A 13,962-nucleotide genomic window follows, 5' to 3' on the forward strand; every position below is an offset into this window, starting at 1 on the left:
ACGTTCTGAACGATCTGATTTTCCGACAACTGTATCCAACCGTGTGTATGCAACACAATTTTCCGACGGATTTTGTTGTCGGAATGTCGGACCCGTGTGTACAAGGGCTTAGAGTCCACTCACACAGGGGCCACACGACTTCCAGCGTGACTTTGGGAGGCAACTTGGACACATCTTGAGTATGAATCACAGCACGACTTGGGGCAACTTACAATGCAAGTTGCCTCCAGGACAGGGGACTTTGCCAGTGGCCAATCACATAATAATCGGCTCTGTGGGAGGGAGGGGATTGCCTAGAAAACTATTTTTACTTCCTGGAAAGTTGCTTCAGTTAAGACCGGGGATCCGACTTGGAGGCAACTTCCATTGAAATCAATGGGTACAAGTCGCCTAGAAGTCGGATAGAAGTAGTACAGGAACCTTTTCTGAAGTCGAAGCGACTTCAGTAGTGAGCATTAAAGCGGGGCTCCACTGCCTCCGATGTTTTTTTTTTTTTTTTTGTGACATTTATAAACAAATTAATTTAGAAATTTGTTACTTACATGTCCCGTTTTTTGAAGTTTTCCCATTGCTTTTTTAGAATCTAGGAAAAATCACCTACATCGTTGTCATCTTGCCTGCGGGCATGTGAAGCCCACAGGCATTCTCTTCCTGGATTCAGTGACGTGCATCTCCCAGAATGCAACGCCCATTCTATCTAAGATCTCGCGCATGCGCAGTAATATTTACATAGGTGCGTCCTCTCAACGTGACTGTCGTAATGACGTCACTTGAGGGTTCTAAATCGCGCGATAACTCGCACCAGGCTGCCGCACAGACTCCTGGGAACAAGAAAAAAGGATCCCAGGAGACAGCGCAGCACAAAGGAATTGTCGTAATAGCTGCACCAACCCTGCCCATACCCGCAATCCCAGAAATGGCAAAGATCTGCAGAAAAAAAAGGTACATATAACAAATGTTGTCAGATTTATATATACCGTATATACTCGAGTATAAGCCGAGATTTTCTTTTTTGAGGCTGAAAGTGCCCCCTCGGCTTATACTCGAGTCACCGCTGTCTGACTGCTCGATCAGCGTATCGAGCAGACAGACAGCGGCCATTCTAAAATTCAAAAGCCGCGCCTCCGTCTCCGCCTTCGCCTGTGATAGGCGGAACACTGAATTTCCCAGCAGTCAGTGTTCCGCCTATCACGGACATCGTCTCATCCTCGTACTACGGACGAGGATGAGAGGATGTCCGTGATAGGCGGAACACAGGCTGCTGGGAAATTCAGTGTTCCGCCTATCACAGGCGAAGGCGGAGGCGGAGGCGCGGCTTTTGAATATTAGAATGGCCGCCGAGAAGAGCGGCGATCCTGGAAGGACAGAGGAGGCTCGGGACGACGGCTCGGGACGGCGGCTCGGGACGGCGGCTCGGGACGGAGGCTCGGGACGGAGGCTCGGGACGGAGGCTCGGGACACAGGCTCGGGACACAGGTAGGCTGGACACACACACAAGGCTGCACGGACACACACACACAGGGATGGATGGATGGACACACACACACACACACAGGGATGGATGGATGGATGGATGGATGGATGGACACACACACAGGGATGGATGGATGGACGGACACACACACAGGGATGGATGGATGGACGGACACACACACAGGGATGGATGGATGGACGGACACACACACAGGGATGGACGGACACACACACAGGGATGGACGGACACACAGGGATGGACAGCCATGTCTCACCCTCGGCTTATACACGAGTCAATAAGTTTTCCAGTTTTTTGGGGGTAAATTGGGGGCCTCGGCTTATATTCGGGTCGGCCTATACTCGAGTATATACGGTAATCGATAAAAACAATATTAGGGAGCTATTGATTAAAAATCGGATGGAGCTCTGCTTTAAGACGGCTCTCATTCACTTACATTGATTTTATCATGTCTTGCGACTAGGGGAGATTTGGGGCAACTTCAAGTCAGATCCAAAGTTGCTCCTGTGGGAATGGACTCTAAGTATGCAGAAATCCAGGGTAAAGGTAAAGCTGTCCACACAGACTGCCCTCCGCACCGCCGGCTCTCACTGCTGTCAGTCTACAATCGTGACCGGGAGGACTACCCTGCAGTACAGCGATCTGAAAGCGAGGCTTGAACCACTTGTGGAGCGCAGTATGGAAGGGACGACATTGATGGCGGTGCGGGGGATGGTCTATGTGGACATCTTTAAGCCGGATGTCTGCATACTTAGATGTGTCTGTTTTAATCATCAACCATGTGAGTTGGTAAATGTTGTACCTTCATTAAATGTAACCATATTGCTACACTTAGAGGCGCCTCTCTTCTCTTTTATACTCAGTTGTGACATAACGCTACTTGTATATCAAGGCAAAATTTATTGAAAAATGTTGCTTGTCTTGCAAAACGCTCTCAAACCAAGTTACTCTCAAACCAAGGTTTTACTGTATATTGTTTTTTTAGAAGTGTAGAGTAGAATTAAAGCCCCTGTCTAGTTTTCACTGCTATGCCGGGCTCCATAAGAGAAGTTTCTCCCTCACTTTCTGTTCTGTTGACAACAGTGTCATCAGACAGCAAGCGAGGGAAATTCTGCCACAGAGAAACACTAAAATAATCATTTTTCAAGGTTTCTAACCTGTGTCTGCATCCAAAATGTTCCTGTCTGTTTTGCTATGACAGATTTCCAGATTAAATAAACGTCCCAAACTCCAAACTCTGCTACACTCTGCTACACTTTGCTACACTCTGCTATACTCTGCTACACTCTGCTATACTCTGCTATACTCTGCTACACTCTGCTACACTCTGCTGCACTCTGCTGCACTCTGCTACACTCTGCTACACTCTGCTACACTCTGCTATACTCTGCTATACTCTGCTACACTCTGCTATACTCTGCTACACTCTGCTATACTCTGCTACACTCTGCTATACTCTGCTATACTCTGCTACACTCTGCTACACTCTGCTATACTCTGCTACACTCTGCTACACTCTGCTATACTCTGCTACACTCTGCTACACTCTGCTATACTCGCCACTGAAAAAATTAAGCTTAGGCGAGATTAGAACGCAGATTTCCTCCTGTCAGGATAACAAGTGTTTTCAAGAAACCCATGTGCTAATAATACCACAATAAATCTTAAACACGTCAAATAAAATTTTGCTGTCCTACCTTACTGAAGGTCATATTGGAAGAAGACATATCTGTGGGACAGAAATAAACACTTAGCAATGTTGATGTACTGCTGTATACAGATGAGACATTAACGCCAGAGAACAAAATCCTCAGTTATACCATTGACCCCATTTACTTTTATTATCATAGTAGTTTAAAATTATACTAAAGTCTCATTTATTTTTTTATTTTTTTCTAAAAATAACAAACATGTTATACTTACCTGCTCTGTGCAGTTAGTTTTTTCACAAAGCAACGCCGATCCTCCTCTTCTCGGGTCCCTCAATGGCTGTTGCTACCAAAAGCCAATCAGGTGTGCGAGTTCCCGGAGAGGCAAGGCTGTCATGGACATCGCTGGATGGAGAGGGGGCTCAGGTATTAAGGGGGCTGATGCACACAGAAGGTTTTTTTTTTTACCTTCAATCAAAAAAGCTTCAAAATCCTTGTGCCACTTTAAGGACCGGAAGGATTCCCCCCCTTAAAGACCGGGCCATGTTTTACGATTCAGCACTGCGCCATTTTAACTGACAATTGCGTGGTCGTGCGATGCTGCACCCAAACAAAATTGACATCCTTTTTTTCCCACAAATAAAGCTTTCTTTTGGTGGTATTTGATCACCTCTGTGTTTATTTTTTGTGCTATAAACACAAGATTTTTGCTATAATACATATCCCATATATATATATATATATATATATATATATATATATATATATATATATATATATATATATATATATATATCTCAAAATGTATTCATCAGTTTAGGCCGATATATTTTCTTCTGCATATTTTTGGTTAAAGATAAATCACAATAGGTGTATATTGATTGGTTTGCCTAAAAGTTATAGCATCTACAAACCATGGGATAGATTTAGGGACTTTTATTGATTTTTTTATTGATTTTACTAGTAATGGCGGCGATCTGCAATTTTTAGCGGGACTGCAACATTGCGGAAGGGAAATCTGATCCAAAATTACACTTTTTAGGGACCAGTGACATTATTACATTGATCAGTGCTAGAAACATACACTGATCAATGTAAAAATGACACTGGCAGGGAAGGGGTTAACACTAGGGGGCAATCAAGGGGTTAAATGTGTTCCCCGGGTGTGTCCTAACTATGGGGGGGTGGGCTGCCTGGGACATGACAGAGATCTCTCTTCCCAATCACTGGGAACAAAAGATCTCTGACATGTCTCCTGTCAGAATGGGGATTCACCTTGTTTACAAAGGCAGATCCCCGTTCTGCCTCTGTACTAGGCAATCACGGGTCGCCGGCGCACCTTCAGCCCACTCAACCTGCTTGCACGCTCCTGCAGCGGGTGAAAGCGAGCGCCGCTAGTGGCGCGCTACCCACCCTCAACTGCGCCTGTGCAAGCCGCCGTACAGCTACAGTGATTTGCGCAGGAGAGCCAACAACGGTGGCTGGTCGACAAGTAGTTAAAGAGATTGTAAACCTCATAAAAAATAATAAAACTCTGCAAGACAAAGGCATAATGAGCTAGTAAGCATCGCATACTAGCTCATTATGAAATGGTCACCTTAGATCGAAGCCCTGAATCGGCATCAGCACTCTGAGTACACAGCCACCATCTTCCATCGGAGTTACTTTCGTGTTTGAGGCTCTGGCGCTATGATTGGCCAGAGCTGCAATGACGGCCCCACGCATGCACACGGGAGCCGCCAGTCACAGCACGGCTACTGAAGAAAAGGCACCAGTCCTGACCTCAACCTGATAGAACACCTTTGGGATGAATTAGAGGGTCTGCTTCAGGCCTTCTCGTCCAACATCAGTGCCTGATATCACAAATGCTCTTCTGGAAGAATGGTGAAACAATCCCATAGACACACTCCTAATCCTTGTGGACAACCTTCCCAGAAGACTGAGACTGGGATGTCATTGCATTTCATGTGTGTGTAAAGGCAGGTGTCCCAACCAGTGGCGGCTGGTGGTATTTTTTTGGGGGGCAGGCGGCAAACAATGCACCCACAGATAACCCCCCCCCCAGTCGGCCGGGTCACCCACACAACTGGGTGGGCTCAGGGCGAAGTGCTTTGTACCCAGAGCCCACCCTTTTTTAAATCCAATTAGAGCCTCAGGCTGTAATCATGTGCTTCTAAAAAAAACAAAAAAACTTCGGAATCCATGCGTCCGACGCCCTACATGTAGATTAGGGGCCGGGCACATGGATTAGGGGGTGGTGCCCTTGCGCCTCATATAGGCGCAAATGTATTCGTTTGACCTAGTTTGGGACTACCCAAGAGCGTCACTCTGATGTGAACTCTGAACTTAACTGTACCGACTAATTTATTGAAACAAGCTTATTGATAAAGGTAGGAAATACCACAGCACAGCCCTAGCTCAGCTTTAAATGCCCCTCATATAGTAAAATGATGGGCGCAAGGTGGCTTTCTTGTTCTGGGATGATGTCGTCCCACTCTCGCCACACTTGCACCACCACTGAGCATATCCCTGTGTCCCTGGGCTCTTTACTGATGTCCAATCACATCTGATCATATGTAAACAAGGAAATGCTGGTTATCGGCATTCCTCTCCTCACTCTGACAGCGTGTGAGGAGAGAAGAGCCAATCAGTGGCATTTCCTCACAGGGGAGATCTGCACAGTGCTCCGATTATCAGTGCAGTCCTAACAGTGCCTAGCAGTGATGTCAACCAGTGCCCATCAATGATGCAATCAGTGGCACCCATCAGTACCTGATCATCAGTGCCCATCAGTGCCGCCTATCAGTGCCCATCAGTGCTGCATATTAGTGCCTCTTCATCAGTGCAGCCTCATGAGCGCACATCAGTGAAGGAGAAAAACAACTTATTTACAAAATATTCTGTCTTTTTTCCGCTTTTTTATCAAAAAAATAAAAAAGAAACAGTGGTGATTAAATACCAACAAAAGAAAGCTCTGTCTCAAAAAAATGAAAACATTTTATTTGGGTACAGTGTTGCCTGACTGAGTAATTGTCATTCAAAGTGTGAGAGCGCTGAAAGCTGAAAATTGGCCTGGGCAGGAAGGGGGTGAAAGTGCCCGGTATTGAAGCGGTTTAGGAAAGTGGAGAATGTCATGGTCGCCTGAATTGTATCATTTTGCAACTTGTACTGAAATGTTGGCTCTGTGTGGCAATTTCTTCAGTAAAAGAAGCTATTGGTTAAGTGTAATGTTACTTTGGAAGAGAGAATGAGAATATGCGCCTACAGTGAGCGGGAATGGAGAATGTAAACCTTTATGTCAACCTTGTGGTTTAACAGAGTATGAAATAAAGGAAAGGAGTAGCAGCCAGATGGGGAGAGAAGATGGCGGTGGCCAATGACATAGGTTTTGTCCAAGGGGTGAATCGCTGGATGTATGGTTTGCTCTTCTCAGTGGCGTGGTCCCTCTATAGCTTCGTAACGGGACCCTCCTGGGGTCTGGATCGCGGTGTGTGAGGCCTTCACAAAGTATACTGCAGCTTCTCTTCATTCCTTCAGACTTAACAAATAATGTATTGAGTAATGTGTGTGTAGCGCTGGCTCCTGACGAGCATGCGCTATATGTTTTTGAAAGTTAATATTCCTGAAACCACAGTTGGGTTTTAGGACTAATTTTACTAAATTATGGTTTCAGTACCAGTCTAGCTGGATTGCACTGGGTTCTCCTTAACCGCAGGTGTTGCTGTCACCACCAGCAAGTGTGAGAACGCAGTTTAGCTGGGTGTATTGAATGCCACATTCTCTCGGAACCAGCTCAGTGGGAATGTTCTCCTGCTGTGCATTCTGGGAGGAGTTATTTAAGGTACTGACATCGTGTGCTTTGGGGTTTCCGTTCCAGAAGATATTTTCTGTCTGTTTGGTTCTGGTCCTCCTGACCAGTCCCCCATGGCCCTCCTGGCCTGGGGTGCGGATCCATGCAATTCCAAGTCTCGGGGCTGGATAGCCCGAGGTGAAGCAACTGCAGGGACAGGCCTGAATGGATATCGAGGCCTAATGATTCAAGGGTGACCGGTGCCGTCTCATCTAAGGAGAGGCCCAGCAACTGGAGAAGCATCCAGGGGAGGACTCTTCAGGAGAAGGCCATGCGCAAGGTCTGAAGGAGCCTTGTAGCTCAGTTGAAAGAAACTTCATGAATCTACACTCATACAGTATCGCTGGACCGGCTGAGAGATACGGGTACCATGTGATAGCTCTTTAAATTTGTCTATGTCCCTCAGTTACACTCAAGTCTGTGGCGGACAGTGGCGGCTGGTGAAGTTTTAGGATGGGGAGGCGTAAGACCTCACCCCTTCAGGGTTGGCCCCTCCCACTTCTCACAAGCCACCCCCATCGAATCAACATCATATACCAGGCTGCACATTATACACTGAGCTCTGCACATCATATACCAGGCTGCACATTATACACAGGGCTCTACTAAAGCAGATGAATCATGCCTATTTTGTGTATAACCACATCAGACACCTTTTCTGCAACCTGTAAATTGCACATAACTGCATACAGCAGCCTGTAAATTGCACATATCTGCATTCTGTAAATCGCACATAACTGCATTCTGTAAATCGCACATATCTGCATTCTGTAAATTGCACATATCTGCATTCTGTAAATCGCACATATCTGCAAATCGCACATATCTGCATTCTGTAAATTGCACATATCTGCATTCTGTAAATTGCACATATCTACAACCTGTAAATCGCACATATCTGCAAATTGCACATATCTGCATTCTGTAAATTGCACATATCTACAACCTGTAAATCGCACATATCTGCATTCTGTAAATCGCACATATCTGCAAATCGCATATATCTGCATTCTGTAAATTGCACATATCTGCAAATCGCACATATCTGCATTCTGTAAATCACACATATCTGCATTCTGTAAATTGCACATATCTACAACCTGTAAATCTCACATCTACAACCTGAAAATCGCACATATCTACAACCTGTAAATTGCACATATCTGCATTGGGGGGGTTGTAAACTAAAAAAGCATATATCGTTTTAATCTTGTTGAGCCGGGGAGGGGGAGGGGGCTGATTGGTATGCTGCCGACCGATAATAACCCTTTTTTATAAATCTTGTTTGGGGGGGGTGGAGTATGGTATGCTGCCAAATACCGATAATAAGTTATTACCGGTGGTCGGCAGCATACCCCCCCCCCCCCCAAACAAGATAAAAAAAAAGGGTTGTTATCGGTAGTCGGCAGAATTAACCCCCACCCCCTTCCCCCCACGCTAAACAAGAGTTTTTAAAAAAAGGGGTTATTATCGGTGGTTGGCAGCATACCCCCCCTTATACAAGATTTAAAAAAAAAAAAGGGTTATTATTAATAACCCTTTTCTTTTTTTTTTAAAGCTTACGCTTTTTCATTGATCCCATATACAGAAGTGCAGACTCAATCTGTGTATTCGGTGATATCAGTGGGCTTACTGACTGGGGATTCTACTTTATTGCATCTGAAGCTAACTTACCCACATGTGATCAGAGAGGATGGGAGCTGGAGGCAGGTTGATATTTCCCTCTGTCGGAGGCATGACCATGATGTCCTTTGTATGCCAGGCCAATACATGGTGGTGAATGAGAAATGTTGGGAGGACGCGTCACTCTGTGTGCTGGATGGGGAGAACATTGCCGGGAAGGGAATACCAGTGTATTATTTGGGACATGGGAGAGTTTGCTTCTTTGTCCTAAAGGATACTAATGTAACATTAGTCATGGAAATAGGGTGTTCGGTGAACCTGACAATGGCAAGGGGAGCATGGTGTACCCTTGGCGGTGTCTCTGAGATCCAGACACAGGAATGGAATTATGTGGTACCGCATATGGCCAACCTGTCTGTGGATATCAACCAGAACCGCCCTGTTAATCTGAGAGCCCTGAACCTTGGTATGGGAAGAAAGATACAGGAATGGTTAGCAGATTGGGATAAAGATGAGAGCCTCATGAGGATGCTGCAGCAAGAGAGAGCTAATGCTACTATAGCCATATACCATAATCAGAATGAAATAAAGGAGGTAGTGCATCAATTAGACAATGACGTGGGTGGGTCTTGGTGGGAGGTAATCTTCGGACATTCCAATAAGGCCAACAGCATTTTGAATTATTTGATACATCCCGTTGTGGTATTACTCATTATTGCTGCAGTTTTGTCATTGGTTCAAGTTGGTATGTGTTGTTGGACCAGACATTTATATAGGAAGGTCTCGCATTTATCTATGCAAGTGGAGGGACGAATTGACGGTAAGGTCTCTGCATATATGGTAGAGGCTTTGCTGCCAGCTCAGAGCCCTGGAATAACACTGATGTGCCAAAATTGCGGTAGGGAAGGCCATCGTGAGCAAGCCTGCCTAATCCCAACCTGTAGTTATGGCAAAGACGTAAAGGAGGTGGGGAGCAGGATACGCAATTTGAGGGGTCCTATGTATATATGTATATTAGGGTAATTGGTTGATTTATGTCATGGTGTAGTGTGATAAAGGTGTGTTTTAGGTTAAAAACATGGGCGAAAGGCCCTCCTCGTGACTCTGGGTCTGAAATCTGGGTGATATGTTACTCTGAATGTGTGCTGGTAAATGGTGAATGAATGGACCCCCCTTGCCTGTACTGCCGTCCTGAAGATACCGAAGATACAGAATGGTGACATGGAAGCTGTCGCTGAAGAATGGTGGTGATGTGTCACTCAGTGGCAAAGCGGCACGTGTTGGGAAGCATCACATGGTAAAACAATTATAGACTGCTCCATAGGACCTGTGTCTGCACATGTTGAAAGCACAGCGCGGTAAGACAATTGTGTACTGTTCCATGTGGGGGATGTCTCTGGAGCGCACGTTAAAAACAACCACACGTTGCACAAGCTAAGGACTGTGCCACAGGTACTGGTTCAGAGACACAGGTTGGGGAGCGACACGCGTTAAGACGGTTATGGTCTGTTCAATAGGAGCCGTGTTTGAAGAAGAGTGGTAAGCGCCTTTTAGGCACAAAGTGGAAATGTTGGAATTGAACATGATACATCTAAAGTTTCTAAATATCTGTAAAACCAAGCACCAAACACAATCTGCATAGCAGAAGGAGTTCTATTCAGCCCACCTGGTGTGCACGGAGCTTCAAATAGATTTAGGACAATGATGGCTCTGGTCTGTTTGTGAGGACAAAAAGGGGGCCTAATGAGCGGGAAGGGCGTCCGAGATCGAATCACAAGATGAGAACCCAGTCGGAGCAGTTGCAATTCATGGGCAAACACTGCCCCCCAGAGGCCAAGTATGGCAGGACTGTCAGAGATATTTAGCCTGGGGGAGGAGACACCCCAGAGACACTGATTCGTCCACAGGCAAAGGGGGGGTGGGCAATGGGATGTGGTGTGGCTGAGGTGTGTTTATCAAAAAGGGATTCATCAAAGAGAGCTGTCTCTCATTCCACCATGAGGACAGCCACGAGGCCCTGCTAAGTATTGCTTGTATTGTATTCTGATTGTATGCTATGTACTCTTGTAACTTCTATTGATACTTTATGCAAGCTTTCTTATTTCCTTGGGAAATAAATGAGATTTGATTGATATTAGACCGTGTATTTGGTTTCATTGCTAATTGGTATAGTATTGAGATATTAACGATAGCATGTGCTCAGAGTATAGATAGACTAACTAATCTATAGGGACTAGACAAAGTAATACATAACTGATAATAATAATAGTTGGTATTGATCGGTTACTTCAGGAGGTATGCTGCCGACCACCGATAATAACACTTTTTTTTTAATTTTGTTTAGCAGGGGGGTGAGGTTGGGGTATGTTGCCGAGTGCCGACCACCAATAGTAACCCTGTGGATGTGGAGGGGGTACCGGCGGCGGCGCTGAATAAATAATGCAGATTGAAGTTGTAAGCAGCCATGTGGCAGCCTTACCTGATCCTCTCAGGCGGGACAGAGAACAGAGCAGTGCCGTGCCAACGTCACTTCCTTGAGTGACGTTGGAAGCACTGCCCATGTGACAAAGTGCAATTGTATGCAATCGCTCGGACAGTCCATCGCGCCGGAAGCTGTGGTGCGATCGGTAGCGCCACAGAGCATTTTTTTTGGGCAAATTAAAGCGCCTCGTCTGCAATCTTGTGACTGCATAGACATGGCGCTTCCCATATTGCACTGCGTCCGGCGCCAGGATACCAGTGCACATAGGGAGGGAAATAAAAAAAAAAAAAAAATATATATATATATATAATATATATAATTTTTTTTTTTACTTTTTTTTTACTACATGGGGGGGGGGGGGGGGGGTCAGTTTCTACATTTCTTTGGGCCATGTCTCTTTAGTCAGTTCCGGGACAGGTGTCACTTGTAAGTATAAAGCCGCTATCCTTCAGGTGTGATGCCCCAGTGAAGTAACTTGGCTTCTGGCATGAGGGGCACTAACTCAGATCAAGTAAGCAATACCACCGTGCTAACATTTGGTTAGACCATGTACTAACTTCATTCAGGTAGGATCAAAGCCAACATCTACGGGTGTGCTACAGCTTTATACACATTAATTACATTATAAATCTCAGTGGTAAATGGAGACAATACTGTTAAAAATATCTGTCCAGACATAGAACTCTTTATGAGTAAAGTTGGGTGCCTGAGTGAATATTTCATGTAATAAGGTCATAACTGTTAAGTTACCTTTGGCATTTTGCAGAATATCACTCAGAGCATTTATCTTATCGGGTATCTCTATCCTCAATGGGCTGTTTCTTCCATCCCGTTCAGCTTGTATTAAGATCCGTAGTTGGCAGCGTGCATAATTACCCTTACTCCACTCCTTTTCTACCTCCTTTGCAGTCTTTGTATCCTCCAGGTCAGTGATCACCACGCATACTTTCTCATGACCTAACAATGACAGAGGAAGAAACAGAGAAATGTTAAGGTCAGGTGATATTTCTTTAATGTTTGCATACTCGAGGCCTCTCAGTTGACCAGATTCCAACTCTTAAAATAAATTCACACAAAATATCATGTTGCTTCAAAGGAAATGTGATTGTTGCCAACTACGATTCTGTACATCAGGGCTTGACACATTTGCTTTGACTCTAGGAATCAAAAAAAACGGCTCCTAACTTTTTTTTTAGCTAACAAATCATACAGGAGGAGCATGTAATGCGCAAAAAATAGAGAACAACACTCCTAAATCCACATCCATATAGGATCGAGTTTGTGAAAAAATGAAGAGTCAAAAGACTCTGGGTCAGACTTTGTAGGCAAGATGGGCGAGAGTATAATAAAAAAATATATATATATTTTATTAATAACGAATCACTCACAAACAGATCAAGTATAAAAAGAGTTAAAAAAAAAAAATCTTATCAGTCTCATCAGATGAGACTGATCGTGTGTACCTAGTATATAGGATCTGTATATCTATATATCATCACATGCTTGACGAAAGGGTCCTGAGTGATCCCGAAATGTTGCACTCTCCTTGTGTTGTGATCATGCAATAAACTATCCGTTTGGACGCTATTTTGTGTCGATCCATGGTGTGCTGGTAAATATCTTCGTTATGAAGTATTCCTAGTATATAGGAACACCGATTGGTCTCCTCCCCTAGTCAGTCCCCTTCCCCCAGAGTTATAATCACTCCCTAGGTAACACATTTAACCCCTTGATCACACCCTAGTGTTAACTACTTCTCTGCCAGTGAAATTTATACAGTAATCAGTGCATTTTTATAGCACTGATCATTGTATATTTGTGAATGGTCCCAGAATAGTGTCAAAAGTGTACGATATGTCCGCCATAATGTCAGTCATTATAAAAATCGCAGATCGCCACCATTGCTAGTAAAATAATAATAATAATAATAATAATAATAATAATAATAATAATAATAAAAATGCCATGAATCTATCCCCTATTTTGTAGATGCTATAACTTTTGTTTAAACCAATCAATATACGCGTATTGCATTTTTTTTTACCAAAAATATGTAGAAGAATACGTATCAGCCTAAACTGAGGAAAACTTTTTTTTTTTTTTATTCGGTTATTTCTTATAGCAAAATGTAAAAAAATTGTGTGTTTTTGTCACTCTTCTTTTGTTTATAGAGCAAAAAATAAAAACCGCAGAGGTGATCCAATACCACCAAAAGAAATCTCTATTTGTTGGGGGGAAAAATGATAAATGACAAAATGTTACAGCACTGAAAACTGAAAATTGGTCTGGGCAGGAGGGGGGGGGGATGCCCAGTATTGAAGTGGTTAAACATGCTTCTCAATGACGCAATTGGTTTTGCGAAACGCGTAGAGAAAGGGAAAAAATACTATGTCACTACCTCACTTCTTGCAGGGCGAAAACGAGGCTCGCACCGCGTGACGGCATAGGAGATACACGGCGTCACCTTCATCCATTTAAACTGCTGGATAAGCTTGGTGCTGGCTTATGGGCACAAAAAAATGTGAGTTTGTAGTCTCTTTTTTTAACCTTTTATAAATAAACAGTGTATACATATTGAGCAATGATTGCTGTTAATTTGAGGACGGATATGTCTTGCATAAGCAATCCAAGTGCACAAGCAATTCGAGTGGAGTGGTTATCCCTTTTTAATGAACCAAAGATGTGTATATACAATTTTCCTGGTGCCTCCATGGCAGCATACCAATGGTTGATGGTTCCACCCTCGATCAATCCGCAGGACCACGTGACTCTATAAAAAAAAGTGTTACTTCTCCCTCAGGTATTCTTTTTCCTGTCCTCATCCCTGCAGGATCACAGTCCAGCCCTACCTCACCGTCATATGGTG

At 44.3% G+C, this 13,962-nt stretch overlaps 2 protein-coding genes across 2 annotated transcripts in view; one reads left to right on the top strand and one right to left on the bottom strand.

Annotated features, from left to right (window-relative positions):
- Positions 1-13,962, top strand: part of LOC143923384 (uncharacterized) — a 931,140-nt gene that overhangs the window by 390,599 nt on the left and 526,579 nt on the right. The window lies entirely within an intron of this gene.
- The window catches only part of LOC143925169 (uncharacterized), a 278,795-nt gene that overhangs the window by 153,810 nt on the left and 111,023 nt on the right, over positions 1-13,962 (bottom strand). The window contains exons 3-4 of the mRNA XM_077449782.1: positions 11,847-12,053; positions 3,190-3,221 (exon numbers count right to left, since the gene is read on the bottom strand). Coding sequence (XP_077305908.1) covers positions 3,190-3,221; positions 11,847-12,053 — 239 coding nt within the window. The remainder of the gene's footprint in view (positions 1-3,189; positions 3,222-11,846; positions 12,054-13,962) is intronic.

The sequence above is a fragment of the Lithobates pipiens genome, unplaced genomic scaffold (assembly GCF_037356315.1).
Source record: "Lithobates pipiens isolate NorthernLeopardFrog02 unplaced genomic scaffold, aLitPip1_a1.2 Scaffold_22, whole genome shotgun sequence".
In the NCBI taxonomy this organism is placed as follows: Eukaryota; Metazoa; Chordata; class Amphibia; order Anura; family Ranidae; genus Lithobates; species Lithobates pipiens.